Genomic DNA, 14316 nt, shown 5'->3' with positions numbered 1-14316 from the left:
GGGCAGCCATCCGGGTCTCCCATCTCCCAGGCTCAAGCCCCTCCCCTCAGCAAGGATCTTCCCCTTCTTCCCACAACCTAAAGTTGCTCCTTGAGCATCACTGTAGAAAACTGCCTGGTCAGACTGACGTGGTTCTGCTGCCCCCTGGTGGCAACAGCTCAGGTATTCCATGCTGGCTTTTCTTGCTCACTCTCTTTGCCCTCCAGCCACAACAGGACTAGAATTAAGCAATTGGGGCCTTCTCTAGGCCAGCTGAACAGTTTAGATCCACAGAGGGGCTGTAGTTCCCAGGCTCAGCTGCAGGCTCAGCCTGTTCAGCAATACTCCCTTCCCTTCTGTGCCTCTTCTCCAAGCCCAGCCCTTGAACTCTGGGCTTTCTTCCACCAGGATTTCCAGGCCAAACGCACATGATGTTGTCACAGCTGGCCTGTGGGCACAACAGTGCTAGGAAGGTGTCAGAGGAGAGGTTTGGCTGTGCACCGAGCCATGTAGGAAACACATTTTGCCTTTTATTTTCTGTAAAACTCTGTAAATAAAATACAAAAACCAAGGGATGTGGAGAGGCAGAGCAAGATGGCCAGGCCCCTGACACTATCTGTGGCGAAGGATATGCAGAACCAAGGCTGGGAGGCATTTCATTTCAGTCTCTCTACCAACCCCAGGGGTAACAGAAGAATATATTAGATTTTCATTGATAGGAGCTTATGGGGAGGTGACTGGAACCAGCCCTCACCCTCCCGGCAGTGCCTGGTGAGCCCTGAAAACGGAGGAAGGAGCACTGGGAACCGATGATTGGAGAGTTCAGAATGCTGTGCTGGCCATGCTACTGGGCCCAAAGATGCGGGGCAGAGCATCCAGAGACTCCTCTAGCCGTCGATGAGCGGACTGTCCTTCTTCCCCTATAACGAGCAAAGAGAAGGTCAACAGTGGCCCTGGCATCTTCCAGGCCTTCCCCTCCCTGGCATTACCTCATCCTACTCCCAACAGCCAAGGTATCCCCAAGTCCCCTTAATTCATATCTCCCACTTCCCAGCCTCACCACACTGCTGTAGGCTCTGTCGGGCAGCTTCCCTCACAGCTTCTGTGTCTGTTTGGCACAAGTACACCAGGGGCTCAATGCCCTCAGGAGCCTATCAGGGAACAAAATACATGTTCAGTGTAACAGGTAAGAATAGTCCTGGAGTGCAAGTGTTAGGTATGTTGGCAGGGAATCACCTTGATACAGCCCAAAGCCAGACATCCAGCCACTCGGGTCTGCACATCCTCATCCTCAAGCTGGTTCAGGAAGCACAAAAGAGCCTGGACAAGGGGGAGATGTTAGACTTAGACCCTGGGAGCCCTCAACCTTAACCTTACCTACAAGAGAATCCTGCAAAACTCACCCTTTCCCGGAAGATGGGACCAAGTGACAGGCTCCGAAGCTGAGTGCTGACGGCAGCCATGACTTTGTTGTTGCCATGGACCAGCAGGGAGCTAAGAGCCCGAAGCCCATCCCTTCGAAGGCGTCCCTCTGGTGCCAACCTCAGAGCTTTCAGCACAACAGCCTGGTCATCGGAGTTCAGATTCTGTACCAGCAACACTAAAAGAAATGGCGTTGGGGGGTGGGGAGTGGCATGCTTTGTTCTCATGATCTCATCATTCATACCCTCAGAACCACCCACAGGGCCAGCATTCTGTGGCTAGGACCACTGCCTCACCCTCCTCTGCAGTCTCTGTCACGTAGGCATCCATGGAGGGGCTATCCAAGGCTTCTACGTAACTCCAGAACTGGAAGATGGTGAACTGCTCCCCAGGGCCCGGTTGGGGCCTCCTGGGCAGCTTCTGCCCCAGGGCGTCTTCCAGGAACTTCACACACACTGCAGAAGATGGTACCACAGCCTGAGTTGGGAGAGACCCAGGCCTCTAAGGGGAAGAGAATGCACCCTTTCTAGCTCATGCCCAGGGACTCCTTGTCCATACTCTCCTCTGAGGGCAAGCCTTTACTAGTTTTCTTCAATGCTCAACTTGTCAGTCAGTATGGGCAGAAGAGGACTTCCCTAAGGGAACCGAGAAAGGGAGGAAGGGGCAGTTAGGCAGCCCACTCACCAGCCTTGGCTAAGCCTGGCTGGCGCAGGGAAAGACGGGCACCAAACTGGCTGCAGAAAGTGAGGAGCACCTGCTCCACAGGACAGATGAAAGGGCTGAGTCCCTCTGTACACTGGTCCCAAAAGGTCAAGAAGCCAGGCCGAGAGGCGGAGAACTGCACCACTGTGAGGGGTGAGGAAAACCATCAGCAACAGGGCCAGTCAGACAGGAGGCATGCAGACAGGAATAGGTTAGGCACGAACTCTAGGTGGACACCGAAGCCCAAGCCCGTGAGGCCTTACCTTCCTGGGCAGATGTGGCAGAATCCCCCCACAGCTTGCTGCGCTCACACACTACCTCGAGCACGCGTGCCTCCCTCAGCAGCCGCTCCAGAGCCCATGCCTCCTGGCAGCGCAGGGGCCCGAATGTGCCCAGTTTCTAGAGGATAGGGGTTACCAAGTAATTTAGACCTCTTGGTAAGGGTTGGGAAGGATGCGATTAGGGGAGTACACGTCCCAGCATGCATTGGGAGGCAGAAGTAGGAGTACAGGAGGTATTACATTCAGTAGGCACCAAATGCCAGGAACCTGGGGCACTGGAATGCGGAACTGATAGGTTTAGAGGGCCAGGATTGGAATGCACGGCTTCTTGAGGTTGAGGGGCAGAGGAAAGGGGGTCGGTATTTTCCCCTCACCAGCAGGAGGCGGCTGCAGTGGTACAGGTGCTGGACCAAAGTGGCATCCAGGGCTGGACACCCTGTGCTTAGAGACTGGGCATTTGATGAATCTAGTCTGTCCTCTGTCACAACCTCTGGGCTGCTTGTGGGCCTGAGAAAAAAATGCAATCAACCACCCCAAGAGCACACACCACCTTCTGGTCACCAGAGTTTATTTTTATTAAACTCCTCCCACCCAGAATGGAAGAACAATGTACAGACACAGACAATAGGTAAGTTCACAGAGGACTCGCAGGAGGGTGAGGCTGCAACCAGCAATGAGTCAGTCTACCTTTTGCTACCCCTGCTAGCACCAAAGGGGCTGCTGGGCCCTGATGGGCGCCAGTAGGATCGCAGGCGGGATGGTCTATAAAATGTGGACTGCAAGGGACACTGGGTTTGGGACTGGAACCTAGGAAGTCGTAAAGGGAGGAGGAGGGACCGGGTACGGCTCTCAAATCTGAATCGGTGAAGTCTACTTGAGGAATTAGAGCTGGGCCTCCGGGAGAGTCGGGGTCGAGATGGAAGGGGCTGGTGATGGGAGACACAGGGTACATGGAGAGGCACTGAGAGAGTTCCTTCACAGGGCAGGTCCAAGGTGAGGTCAAGGGAAAGAAGAGAGGCAGGAAGCTCACAAGCTGATGGGGACTTGCAGGGGAGGCAGACATTGCTGAGACGAGCAGGGTGGCCAGAAACACTGGGATAGATGGAGGTATTAGTAACATGGACATCAAAGGTGCATGAAATATACAAGGAAAAGACACAGCTGTACTGCCACAAGCCCATCCTCACATATTCTACCTGGCCCCACCTCACCAGTTCCCATCTTGCCTTTCTCCCAACCCACCTGCTCCTCCTCTGATTTACATTGCTTTACCTCTTCCCCTTCATCTCTCCCTGCCCCACTACGTTCCCAGGCTCGCCTTGCCTGGTCCCCTCACCTGTCCCCAGGATCATCATTGTCTTTATCTTCATCTTCATCATCATTGAGGAAGCTGAAGCTCTCCAGGGCATGCTCCACAGTGATGCTCAGACTGGAGGCCCGGCTTCGAGTCAGGCCTTGTCTCTGCTGGGAGTGTAACGGGGGTCAGAGCTACTTGCCACTGGCTGGCAACTGTCCCTGTGCTGCCCCAGCCCAGCCCAGCCCAGCCCAGCCCAGCCCAGCCCAGCCTCCTTACCATGAGTAGACTCTCCAGCCGAGTCACCTCCTGCTCCAGGCCCTGCAGCTCAGGGAACTGGCCACGATAGTCATCCAGGGCAGCCATTAGGGTCCCCAGAGCCTCTTCAAGCCTTCTGTCCCCAGCTTCTCTAGTTGCTTCAGTGACTGGAGCTTGAGCAGCTGTGGTCAGGCTAAGTTCTGAATGTTGGGGTGCAGGGGCTATGGGTGAGGAAGAACTTGGGCTCTTAAGGATTTGTTCTGGGGAACCTGGGACAGGACTTGTGAGGGGCTTCGAACCAGAAGAGATGCGGGATGCTGTGGGGTCTGTTTTAGTGTAGGGAGTGGAGGCTGGGAGATTACAGGATAGAGGTTCAGTTCCTGGGACTGTGGGGTCTGCAGAGGAGCTGGAAATTATAGCAAGGTCTATAGAAAGGGAAGCGCTTTCAGTTGTAGAAATGGGGCTTGTAGTGGTCTGGACTGGGCCCACAGCACTGGTGGTATGACTTGTAGTGGTAGGAGTTGACATCCTGGGTTTTGGGGTAGGGCTAGTGGTACTTTGACTGGGGCTTGGTTTAACATCGGCAGGGCTTGGAGTAGTGCAGGTAGTACTTACAGTGGTATGGGTAGGGCTTGCGGTAGTGTGCATGGGGCTTGGAGTGCTATGTGTGGGGCTTGCCGTAGTGTGGGTGAGGCTTACAGTGGTACGGGTGGGGGTTGGGGTAGTGTGAGGAGAGCTTGTGGTAGCCTGGACTGGGCCTGTAGCATTGGGGACAGAGCCTGTAGACGAGAGGGTGGAGGGTGTGGGTTTGTGGGCAGAACCTACAGTAGTGGTCGTTAGGCTTGCAACACTGTTGAGAGGGCTTCCCGCCCTACAGGTAGGGTCTGTAGTAGTGCGTGTGAGGCTTGGCAACTCAGAAGAGCCAGAGTCTGTGGCTTTGTGAACTAGGTCTTTCTGTGCAGATGGGGCAGGGGCTGTTAAGGTGGGGGCAGGGCCAGCTGTACTGAGGGTGGGTCTTGTGGCAGAATGGCCAGTGTCTACGACAGGAGAAACACCACTGAAATGCTCCACATGGGTGGCATCAGGATATGCAAGTGGTCTAGGTCCTGGGGTGAGGTTTTCTGAGGCTACAGCTTCCACAGACTCAGTCAAGGCAGCATCCACACTGGCCTCACTGATGTGGCTGAGAGTCCGGCTGTAAGGGGTGTGACCATTGACCAGGGCTGGGGCCACAGCTGGCTCTTCATCCACGGAGCCAGAGCTGAGGGTCTCTGGCCTTCGGAAGGCAACTCGGATGGGCAGGGGCTCAGGCTGTTGCACCAGAGGCTTGGGAGTTGCTGAGTGGCGAGCAGTGCCTGAGAGCTGTGGGCTGGATGAATCATCTGAAGATTCGGAAGACAGGGACCATGCTGTCCCATTTTCTAGCTCCTCCTGCCGCCGTAACATGTTCTACGAGAGAGAGGAGTACAATTAAAGGTCACACCAAAAACTACTTGGGGAGCTAGTAAGACACGGGGCCTGGACTTTCACTCACATAGAAGGCCTGCTCCCGAAGTGAGGGTGTATCTGGTGGGCTCTGGCTATATGTGGAAAACCGCTTGGTGACAGTGGAAGCTTTGTTCACTGTAGAAGCAGCTGAGGGCTGGTCATCCTTGTCAAATGGACTGTGAAGGGAAAAGGATGTTAGCCAGGCTACAACCTTCCTTTGCCCTGCCCAAAACCCTTCATTCCTACCAACCTCCATATGACTTCTAGGCTGAGCTTGATGGTGCCAAGGTCATTGATGTCCACAGCCACGACCTGAGGCAGGGCAGCAAATAGGTCCTTGGTCTCACAGGAGACACTGCCTACAACTACGTGGTTAGCCAAGCCCTTCAGTTCCGTCACCTGTAACCAAGAGTGCATGGGGGCGGGGGTCACACGAGTGTAGGGGCTTCAGGGCACTCAGAAATCTGAATTTGAAGAGAGGTTAGAAGATAGCAGCAGGATCATGAGGCCATTCGAGTTACTCGAGGATGAGAGTTCTAGGGACCATAGGGCCATGGAGGCCATCTGGGAGCATGAGCATCACAGAAGTCCAAGTTGGTGTGCTCACTGCAGTTGTAAGTTCACAGCCTCATGGGAGTTCAAGAAATCAAATACCCGTGAGAGAAGGTCTCAGTACCGATGTCATGAGGTACAGGAGTTACAAAGACTGTTTTCAAGGCCCACATAAAGAGGGCTATGGGGGTCATAGAGATCGTGAGTTTCATTTACAGGGCCGTAGAGCTAAGAGGGACCACAGGATGAGAGTCACAGGAGAAATGGTCACAAGAAATTCACAGGATAATAGGGTTCCCAGGAATGAGCTGTGTTAATGGATCTGGTCAGAGAAATCACCTTGATAGACAGGAATTCTGTGAGTAGAGGAAGAAAGACAGTCTCTTCACTGTCCCACACCTGCTTTCCACTACTCTCTATTCGGCCTCGCAGTTTCCAGCGCTGTCGGCCATATTTCATGCAGATCTGGGAAAACAGGCAGGATGAAGCAGCTCTTGGGACTGTAACCCTTCCATTCCCAACTTTCTCATGTACAGCCTCATACCTCATATTGATCGCCCACACACAGCCTGGCGAAGCCAGCCAGCCCTGGGCACAAAAGGAGAAGATGAGCCATGCTGAGGGCCTTAAGCACACCCACTGCTGCCTCTCTCCTGCCTCTACAACTCAGTACCTTTCATCCGGAGATGAAACTCGCCCAGCTGTGCCTCCAGCTCGTTCTCCAGAAGACACATGCTCTGGGAAGAAGGGGTAAGAATGTGAGGGAACTGAGTTTCCCTCACCAGCCCACTCCTTATACCCTGCCACAGCGGTCCTCATCTCTCACCTCTGTGTACTCCCGATGCCCTCGAGTGGCCTCAGCCAGACTGTCTCGGGCCTCTCGACTCCCTGGGGACCCTGTGCTATAGGCACGAACCATGTTGTAGGCACCATCCCGGAGACGCCGCTGGACACAGTATGCTTCATACAGCTCATCAATCTGGGAAGGTGACAGTGAGGGGTAGCAGGAGGGGACAGACTCACCGCTGGGGCTGCTTACAGCGGACCTTCCCCTTTCTGTGTGACAGCCAAACCCACACCCCATTCTACATGCACGCCGCACAAGTACCTTACTGGCATGGAACTCCAGCCGTCGAAGGAAACGTTCAATGGACTTGACTTGCTAAGGGAGAGTTGAGTCAGAAAGAGCCTAAGTCCCAGGACTCCTTTCCCTACAAGCCAACTCCCTTCCCACGCTGTTCCATATACATACACTTACCTTGTCCAAGTCATACAGGAAGCCCTACAGAGAGAGTGAAGAAGGGATTCTTAGAAAGCATGAGGAGTACCCCAGGAAGGTAACTGACTGCCTGCCGATGCAGCTATTCTTTAGGAGTCAACAGAAATGTTTCCCAGGCCCTGGCCCTCTGCTGTGCCACTGCAATACAATCTCTTGCTGTCGCCAGTGAGGCCTGAACTCTCCCACCAGAAACTTTTCTAAAGCAGAAAGTACGCTTCAAAGAAGTTAGGATAGAAACCCCCACCAACTCCCTCAAAACAGAGCCCACTACCATGCCAGGCTGCATTGCCCAGTCCCTACACTGTAGAGACACTGATCCAGGACATCCCCTATTATTACTCACTAGGCGGGAATTCCTCTTGGACTCCTTTATCTGCCGCTGGAGCTTCTCCTGCTCCTGCTGATGCACTTCCAAATAGGCCCTGCACGAGAGGCAAATGACAACAGTCAACTTATCCAGGGTGCTGGTGGTAAGAAAAGGCTGCAAGGCTGTATTAGATTCAAACTTGCAGCGAGGAACTTAGGTGGAATCCTGGACACACTGCATAAGGAGGGTGTTTTGCTTACGTCAGTCCCCGCTTAAGGGCAGCATACACCAAGTCCAGCCTCTCTGGCTGTGGCACCTTGGGGGCTGGGTGAGCCACGGAAAACATCCTGGACACTCGGGAGAGCACTAGGGGCTTCCGAGGAGGCCCTGGTGGGCTGAAGACGGTGAAACTCCTGAAGAAGAGATTGCCTTCAGAAAAGGGTCAGCAAGAATCCCCTAAACCCTCACTACACACGCAATCCCAACCCATCTAACTCTCTCAACCCCATCACACCCCTTGCCGCGTACCTGGGCCCGCGCTCGTGGCTGCCGAGGGCGCCTGCGAAGGACTGGCTCCTACTGACCCGGGCGCTGAGCAGGCGGCGCTGCGGCCGCACCGACAGGGACATCATGGAATGAGTCCGCGCGGGGCTCCCTGGGGGTGGCGGGGGTATGTGTCCAGCACCAATCGGGTGCCTGAAGAAGCACCCTTCCCGTGGCCGGGTCCCAGGGCAGGAGCAGGCCCTCCCTGGTCGCCAGGTACAGCTGCCCCAGTGGGTTCCAGCCTTGGCAGTCTCAGCCTCATTGGCCCCCGCGCTAATGACAGGGCAGTGGCAGGAGACTCGGCCTCGGACTCAGCGTGGCCTCCGCTCGGCCCCTACTTCCTGCGGAGGTGCGGGCTCCGCCTGTCGCGGGGCAGGAAGGGGGGGGGTCTCGCGGGGACCCTCCTCCAGCTGGGAAGGAGCAGGAAAGGGGCGGGGCGCGCAAAGAATGTGCGGAAGCGCCTGTTTACCCGAGGGCGGGGCGGCATCCCCAGCCCGTCCCCTGACCGCCCCCCCACAGCGGACCAAGAACTCGGTACCACCACCCCGGGAGGCCGTGGGAGGTCATGAGGCGGGGCACGGGTTCGGATCTCAGTAGAGCTGAGAGACAGACCCGGCCGGTACAGGTTTGGCTCCCGTAACCCACCGCCCATTTAAACAGTGCCCCCCCAACTCATACCGACCTGCTGGCGCCTCGACGCCAGCGTTCTCCCGGCTGGACGCCCGGGGATTCCCAGAGTGGGGGGCAGTGCCGAGAGAAGTGCCCCGCCTCCTCCACTTTGCTATAGACCCGACTTGGAAACTGAGTCACGGACGCACGCTTCCACTGCCCTTGGAGGGAAGGAGTCCACGGCCGAACCCCCACCCCAATCTACTCCTAACGAAACACACACCCTAGGCCCCCAGAATCCCGTCTGCATCCCTTGTGGCCATCTCTGGAGCCTTCGCGGCTACAAGCCGAGTCATACCTTTCTTTTTGGAGTTCATAGTAGATTCCGGACGGCCCCCGACCCGCGCTCACCCACAGTGTCCCGCTGGCCCGGGGCTTTTTGGTACCAGCCCCGCTGGGCTCCAAGCTTACTGCCGGTGGCTCTGGCCCGGGTTTCGGCTGCTCTCGGAGCCGCCCGCCCGCCCAGTTCCTGCCTCCTGACTCAGCCCGCCGGGATGGGGCGGGACTGGTCTCCCGGACTAGGGGGGCGCCCGACCTCGGTCTGCTTAACCTCTGTGAGGGGTGACTAAGAGCTTTCCTTCTGAGTGGGCTGACACAGCGCTTGGAGTCAGGGGCGCCTATGAAGGGAGTTGAAAACCAGAATCAATATGGAAGGGCAGAATGAAGAGACTATGGGTTCATTAATAGAAAGGTGTGCAAGGGCGGGGTGGTGGTGGCGCATGCCTTTAATCCCCAGCACTGGGGCCCGGCGCGGTGGCACACGCCTCTTAATCCCAGCACTCTAAATCAGAGGCAGGCCGATAGCTGAGTTTGAGGACAGCCATGGCTATACAGAGAAACCCTGCTCGAAAAACAAAAACAAATCCCAGCACTTGGAAGACAGGCAAGCAGATCTTTATGTTCGAGGCCAGCCTTGGCCTGGTCTACAGAGTGAGTTCCAGGGCAGACAAGGCCACACAGAGAAACCCTGTCTTGAAACAAAAGAGAGAGAGAGAGAGAGGGAAGGAAGGAAGGAAGGAAGGAAGGAAGGAAGGAAGGAAGGAAGGAAGGAAGGAAGGAAAGAAGGAAGGAAGGAAGGAAGGAAAGAAGATAGGTGTGCAAAAGGATGGAGGGATGGCTCAGTGGTTAAAAGCACTGGCTTCTAGAGGATCCAGGTTCAATTCCCAGAACCTACATGGCAGCTCATAACAGTCTGAAATTCCAGGTCCAGGGGATCTGACACCCTCACACAGGCAGACACACACAGACATATATGCAGGCAAAACACCAATTCACATAATAAATTAAAAGAAAGATGTTGGGGGCTGGAGAGATGGCTCAGTGGTTAAGAGTGCATAGTAGGGGGCTGGAGAATAGCTCAGAGGTTAAGAGCACTGTCTGCGCTTCCAAAGGTTCTGAGTTCAATTCCCAGCAACCACATGGTGGCTCACAACCATCTATAGTTTGGTCTGATGCCCTCTTCTTCTGGTACACAGGTGTACATGCAGATATGACACTCATATACATATAAATAAATAAATAAATAAATAAACAAACAAACAAATAAATAAATACATGGTGTTCAAAAGTGGCTGCTGAGAAAAGATTCAACATAGGCTGGGTTGTATTGTGTGAAGGGGAAAGTAGCAAGTTTGGGGGCTGAATGCAGGGATTGTGTCTTTGGATGACACTGGATAATGAGGACTCTGAAGAAGCTGAGAAGAGGAGGTGAAAGGGTGAGGGGCTAGATGAACCACATATTAAATGTCTCTCCAAGTCACAGAAGAGATCTGGGTGCAGAGAATCTCAAGGCTCCCTACATCACCTTTACACCCACAAAGGCTCCGTCTGTGTCTCTCCTTTCTCTTGGACCAAGGCAAAGGATCGGATCCTACTGCCAGCCAGGGCCTCCCTTATAATGGATGCTAGAACTGGGAGAGTTATCCTTCTACCCTTGGCTCTCTCCTCAAGTTCTGAATTCCCTTGGTACTGGCTTTCTTGATCCCAGCGTCTCTTACTTGAATATCCCTTGTCCACATGCAGCATGTATTGTGTGTTCCTGTAGATTGCCCACCTAATACAAGTCTTTATGGATCTTTCAGCTCCCCTACCTAACACCCTAGCCTTATCATCCGCTCTGGAATACCCTTTTCCTTAATCACAGCCCCACTGTCCATAATCGTCAGTTTCTCTCCATCACCATTACTGATTCTGCTTGTTACCTGAGACTGCTGGTCCCCTCCCTGAGCCCACACTCATTTATTCAGCTACCCCCTGAATGACAAGCATGTGCCAGTCACTGGAGATGCAGCTCGGAATTTCAGACACCACTGTACACACGGATCACAGTCTGCCTCTGCTTGCTCTCTCTTCCAGCTCCCTCCCACCTTCCTTCCCCTGCCTTCTCTGCACACCCTCTTCCCAGCCTGCATCCACAGCCACCCTTCCAACTCTTGCCTGCTGTTAGCATCCTCAGTACTCTGCACTTCTGTCTTCCCTGGCAGAAACCAACCCTGGAAAACCAGCTCACTGTCTTTGCGGCTGTCCACCTTCAGCCTGGGTCTCGGCACAGCAGCCTGGCTGAAATCACAGTGCAATCCTCAGGCACAGGTGGTTCTTACTTCCTACTTGGGAAATTATCCTGTATGGCTCTGGTCATTTTCTCCCTTCGCAGAGAAGATGGCTGTCTCAGACTGAACTTCAACTCACCAGTAAATTCAAGTCACTCTCACATTAAAAGTGAAAACAAGCCTTAAAACTATCCAAATGCCCATCAATGATAACAGAATCACTCTGTGATAAAAATAATGAAAAATAAACAGATGCATGCAGTAATGTGAGTGAATCTTATGGTATATCAACGAGTGACAAACACAATACACAAGTAAGGAGATGCATGATTCCCTTGATACAAAAAGCACACAAAATCAAGTTATGGTGGCAAAAGTCAGATTAGTAACTGTCCTGGTTGGTTTTTGTCAATGTGATATAAGCCTAGACATATCTGGGAAGAGGGCATCTTAACTGAGAAAACATCTCCATTAGATTGAGCTGTAGGCAAGCAGCATTTGTGTGGGGGGGGGGGGGGACAGAATCTAGCTATGTAGCTTTTGCTTGGCTGGCCTGAAATTTGCTACATGGACCAGTCTAACCTTAAACTCATAGGGATTTGCCTGCCTTTGCCTCCCAGGTGCTGGGATTAAAGGCAGGTACTGCTTGCCTTTAACAAAGGCTCTGTATTTTCTGGATTAAGAATAGATGTGGGAGAGCCCAACCCAACTGGGGGGTGTTACTCCTGGGCAAGTGGTCCTGGGGTGTATAAGAAAGAAAACTGAGCAAGCCATGGGAAACAAGCCAGTGAGCAGCATCCTTCCGTGGCTTAGGTTTCAGTTCCTGCCTCCAGGTTTCTGCCCTGCTTGAGTTCCTGCTCTGACTTCCCTTAGTGATGAACTGTTACCTGGAAGTATGAAATAAACCCTTTCCTCCCCAAGTTGCTTTTGGTCGTGGTGCATCCATGTGCATGTGCGTGTGTCTTACTCTAAGTAAGACTGTAGTTATCTTAGGCTGTAACTGCAAGTAGGTGAAAGGGGCCTTCTGAAGTGTTGGCAATGTTCTACTTCCTGATCATATATAGGTATGTTCCATTACAAAATGTATCAAGGGGCTGGAGAGGTAGCTCAGAGGTTAAGAGTGCTACTGTGGGCTGCTTTCCAGAGTTCAATGGTGGGTCATAACCATCTGTAATGAGATCTGGTGCCCTCTTCTGGTGTGCAGGCATTCATGCAGGTAGAACACTGTGTATGTAATAAATAAATCATAAAACAAAACTAAACTAAATGTATCACGATGAACACTTAAGACAGACCCCCCCCCCATGTGTGTGTGTGTTTAGGAGTGATGGGGTCATAGCTCTATTCCCCAAGCTAACCTCAAAATTCTTAGGCTCAAGCAATCTTGCTTCTGAGAAGCTTGGACTTTAGGTAAATGCCACAGTGCCCAACTACTTCCTGCACACATTAATTTCATTATATAGTTGGATTTAAGTATACAGTAACTACAGGGAGTCTAGAATGTAGCTCAGTGGTGAAGTTTATGCTTAGTATGGTCAAAGCTTTGGATTCAATCCCTAGCAACACACACACACATACTACATATATATATACATATACATATGAAATTATAACAATAGAAAAGAAATTACCTCCCTGTATGTCCTGTGTCTCACTCTAGCTACCCCACTGCTCTGTTCCTTCTGAGTCAAGTTTCTGGAAAAATGCTCTACTTCCATTTCCTTGCCACACCCACCTACTCCTCTTCCCTTGCTGGCTGGCTTTTTGCACCCACCCCTCCTGTCTTGACATGGTCAACAATGACCTCTCTGTTGCTGAATCAACTCAATATCTAATGTCGAGTCTTTATCCTGCTTGATCTCAGTATTCAACTTCGTGGCTCCCTTCCTCTTCCTCTTCGTTAAGCTCTTCCTTCCCTTAAATTTCAAGAAGCAACATACTTCTATTTTCCACCTACCTCTCTAGCCACACATTTTCTGTTGCCACAGAGAACCTGTTTCTCTCTAACCCCACATAGACTTCATCACATCAACCCTTGGGCTATGTACCTCTCTGTGAGCATCCTTATCTATCCTCAGCCAAACCACTCTTGTAAGTATCGGGCCTGCTTATCCAACTGCCTCCCAGATGTCTCCCCACAAACTAACTGACATTGTGCAGTGGGCTGTAAAGGGAGCTGAACTGAGGCTGAGGTCACTGGACTGACCTGACCACGTTTCCAGTCTTAACCTTTCCATGACAGTCCAGTTGTTCAAAACAGAAACTGGGAGTCATCCTTGGTGCTGCCCTGAGTTACACGCCAGCTCCACTCAATCACCCACTCTTGCCTGATCTACCTTTTAGATGTCTCTGATCCTGTGCTGGTGGTACAAGCTTATAATCCCATCTCCCTGGGAGACTGAGGCAGAGGATCAAAAGTTCAGGCCTTCCTGAACTACAAAGTGAGTTCAAGGCCAGCCTGGCTAACTTACAAAGAGTCTATCACAAAATTTAAAAAAACAAAAATTAAAGTCTGCGGGTACAGCTCAGTGGGAAAGTGCTTGGTCAGCTGGATTTAAGGTCCTAGTTTAATGCACATACATTCACACCACACACACACACACAGGCATGCATGCACACACATGTATACACACACATACACACACACAGTATGTCTCTCTAGAATCTGTGCCTTCACATCAGGTCCAAGCTATTGACAACTCTACCCTAGAATCTACAGCAGCCTCCGAGTAGGCTCCCTGTCTCCCCTCAGCCAACCATTCTTTATTCACTAACAACAGTTTTTTGAAAATTCCAGTCACCACCAAGCCGGGTATGATGGCCCAGGCCTGTGATCCCAGCACTCAGGGAGGCAGAGGCAGGCGGATCTCTGTTAGTTCAAGGCCAACCTAGTCTACAAACTGAGTCCAGGACAGCCAAGGCTACACAGAGAAACCCTGTCTGAAAAAAGAAAGAAAGAAAGAAAGAAAGAAAGAAAGAAAGAAAGAAAGAAA

General features: G+C 52.5%; 1 protein-coding gene across 4 annotated transcripts in view; it reads right to left on the bottom strand.

Annotated features, from left to right (window-relative positions):
• Nucleotides 1–487: 487 nt before the first annotated feature.
• The window catches only part of Ripor1 (RHO family interacting cell polarization regulator 1), a 17305-nt gene continuing 3476 nt past the window's right edge, over nucleotides 488–14316 (bottom strand). The window contains exons 1-22 of one of the 4 annotated variants that reach the window (XM_055621528.1): nucleotides 9073–10259; nucleotides 8091–8217; nucleotides 7823–7975; nucleotides 7599–7677; nucleotides 7235–7258; nucleotides 7085–7138; nucleotides 6803–6955; nucleotides 6650–6713; nucleotides 6521–6564; nucleotides 6316–6441; nucleotides 5675–5823; nucleotides 5471–5600; nucleotides 3958–5385; nucleotides 3721–3848; nucleotides 2759–2891; nucleotides 2367–2502; nucleotides 2086–2247; nucleotides 1698–1856; nucleotides 1383–1579; nucleotides 1216–1299; nucleotides 1040–1130; nucleotides 488–899 (exon numbers count right to left, since the gene is read on the bottom strand). In XM_055621528.1, the coding sequence (XP_055477503.1) occupies nucleotides 802–899; nucleotides 1040–1130; nucleotides 1216–1299; nucleotides 1383–1579; nucleotides 1698–1856; nucleotides 2086–2247; nucleotides 2367–2502; nucleotides 2759–2891; nucleotides 3721–3848; nucleotides 3958–5385; nucleotides 5471–5600; nucleotides 5675–5823; nucleotides 6316–6441; nucleotides 6521–6564; nucleotides 6650–6713; nucleotides 6803–6955; nucleotides 7085–7138; nucleotides 7235–7258; nucleotides 7599–7677; nucleotides 7823–7975; nucleotides 8091–8217; nucleotides 9073–9091 (3738 nt within the window). In that variant the 5' untranslated portion in view covers nucleotides 9092–10259 and the 3' untranslated portion in view covers nucleotides 488–801. Of the gene's footprint in view, nucleotides 900–1039; nucleotides 1131–1215; nucleotides 1300–1382; nucleotides 1580–1697; nucleotides 1857–2085; nucleotides 2248–2366; nucleotides 2503–2758; nucleotides 2892–3720; nucleotides 3849–3957; nucleotides 5386–5470; nucleotides 5601–5674; nucleotides 5824–6315; nucleotides 6442–6520; nucleotides 6565–6649; nucleotides 6714–6802; nucleotides 6956–7084; nucleotides 7139–7234; nucleotides 7259–7598; nucleotides 7678–7822; nucleotides 7976–8090; nucleotides 8218–9072; nucleotides 10260–14316 lie in introns of those variants that run through there. The other 3 variants (XM_055621530.1, XM_055621529.1, XM_055621531.1) reach the window with 3 other exon arrangements.

This window comes from Psammomys obesus, unplaced genomic scaffold, assembly GCF_907164565.1.
Source record: "Psammomys obesus unplaced genomic scaffold, mPsaObe1.curated_primary_1811, whole genome shotgun sequence".
Lineage (NCBI taxonomy): Eukaryota > Metazoa > Chordata > Mammalia > Rodentia > Muridae > Psammomys > Psammomys obesus.
This window is presented reverse-complemented; position numbering and strand designations above follow the sequence as displayed.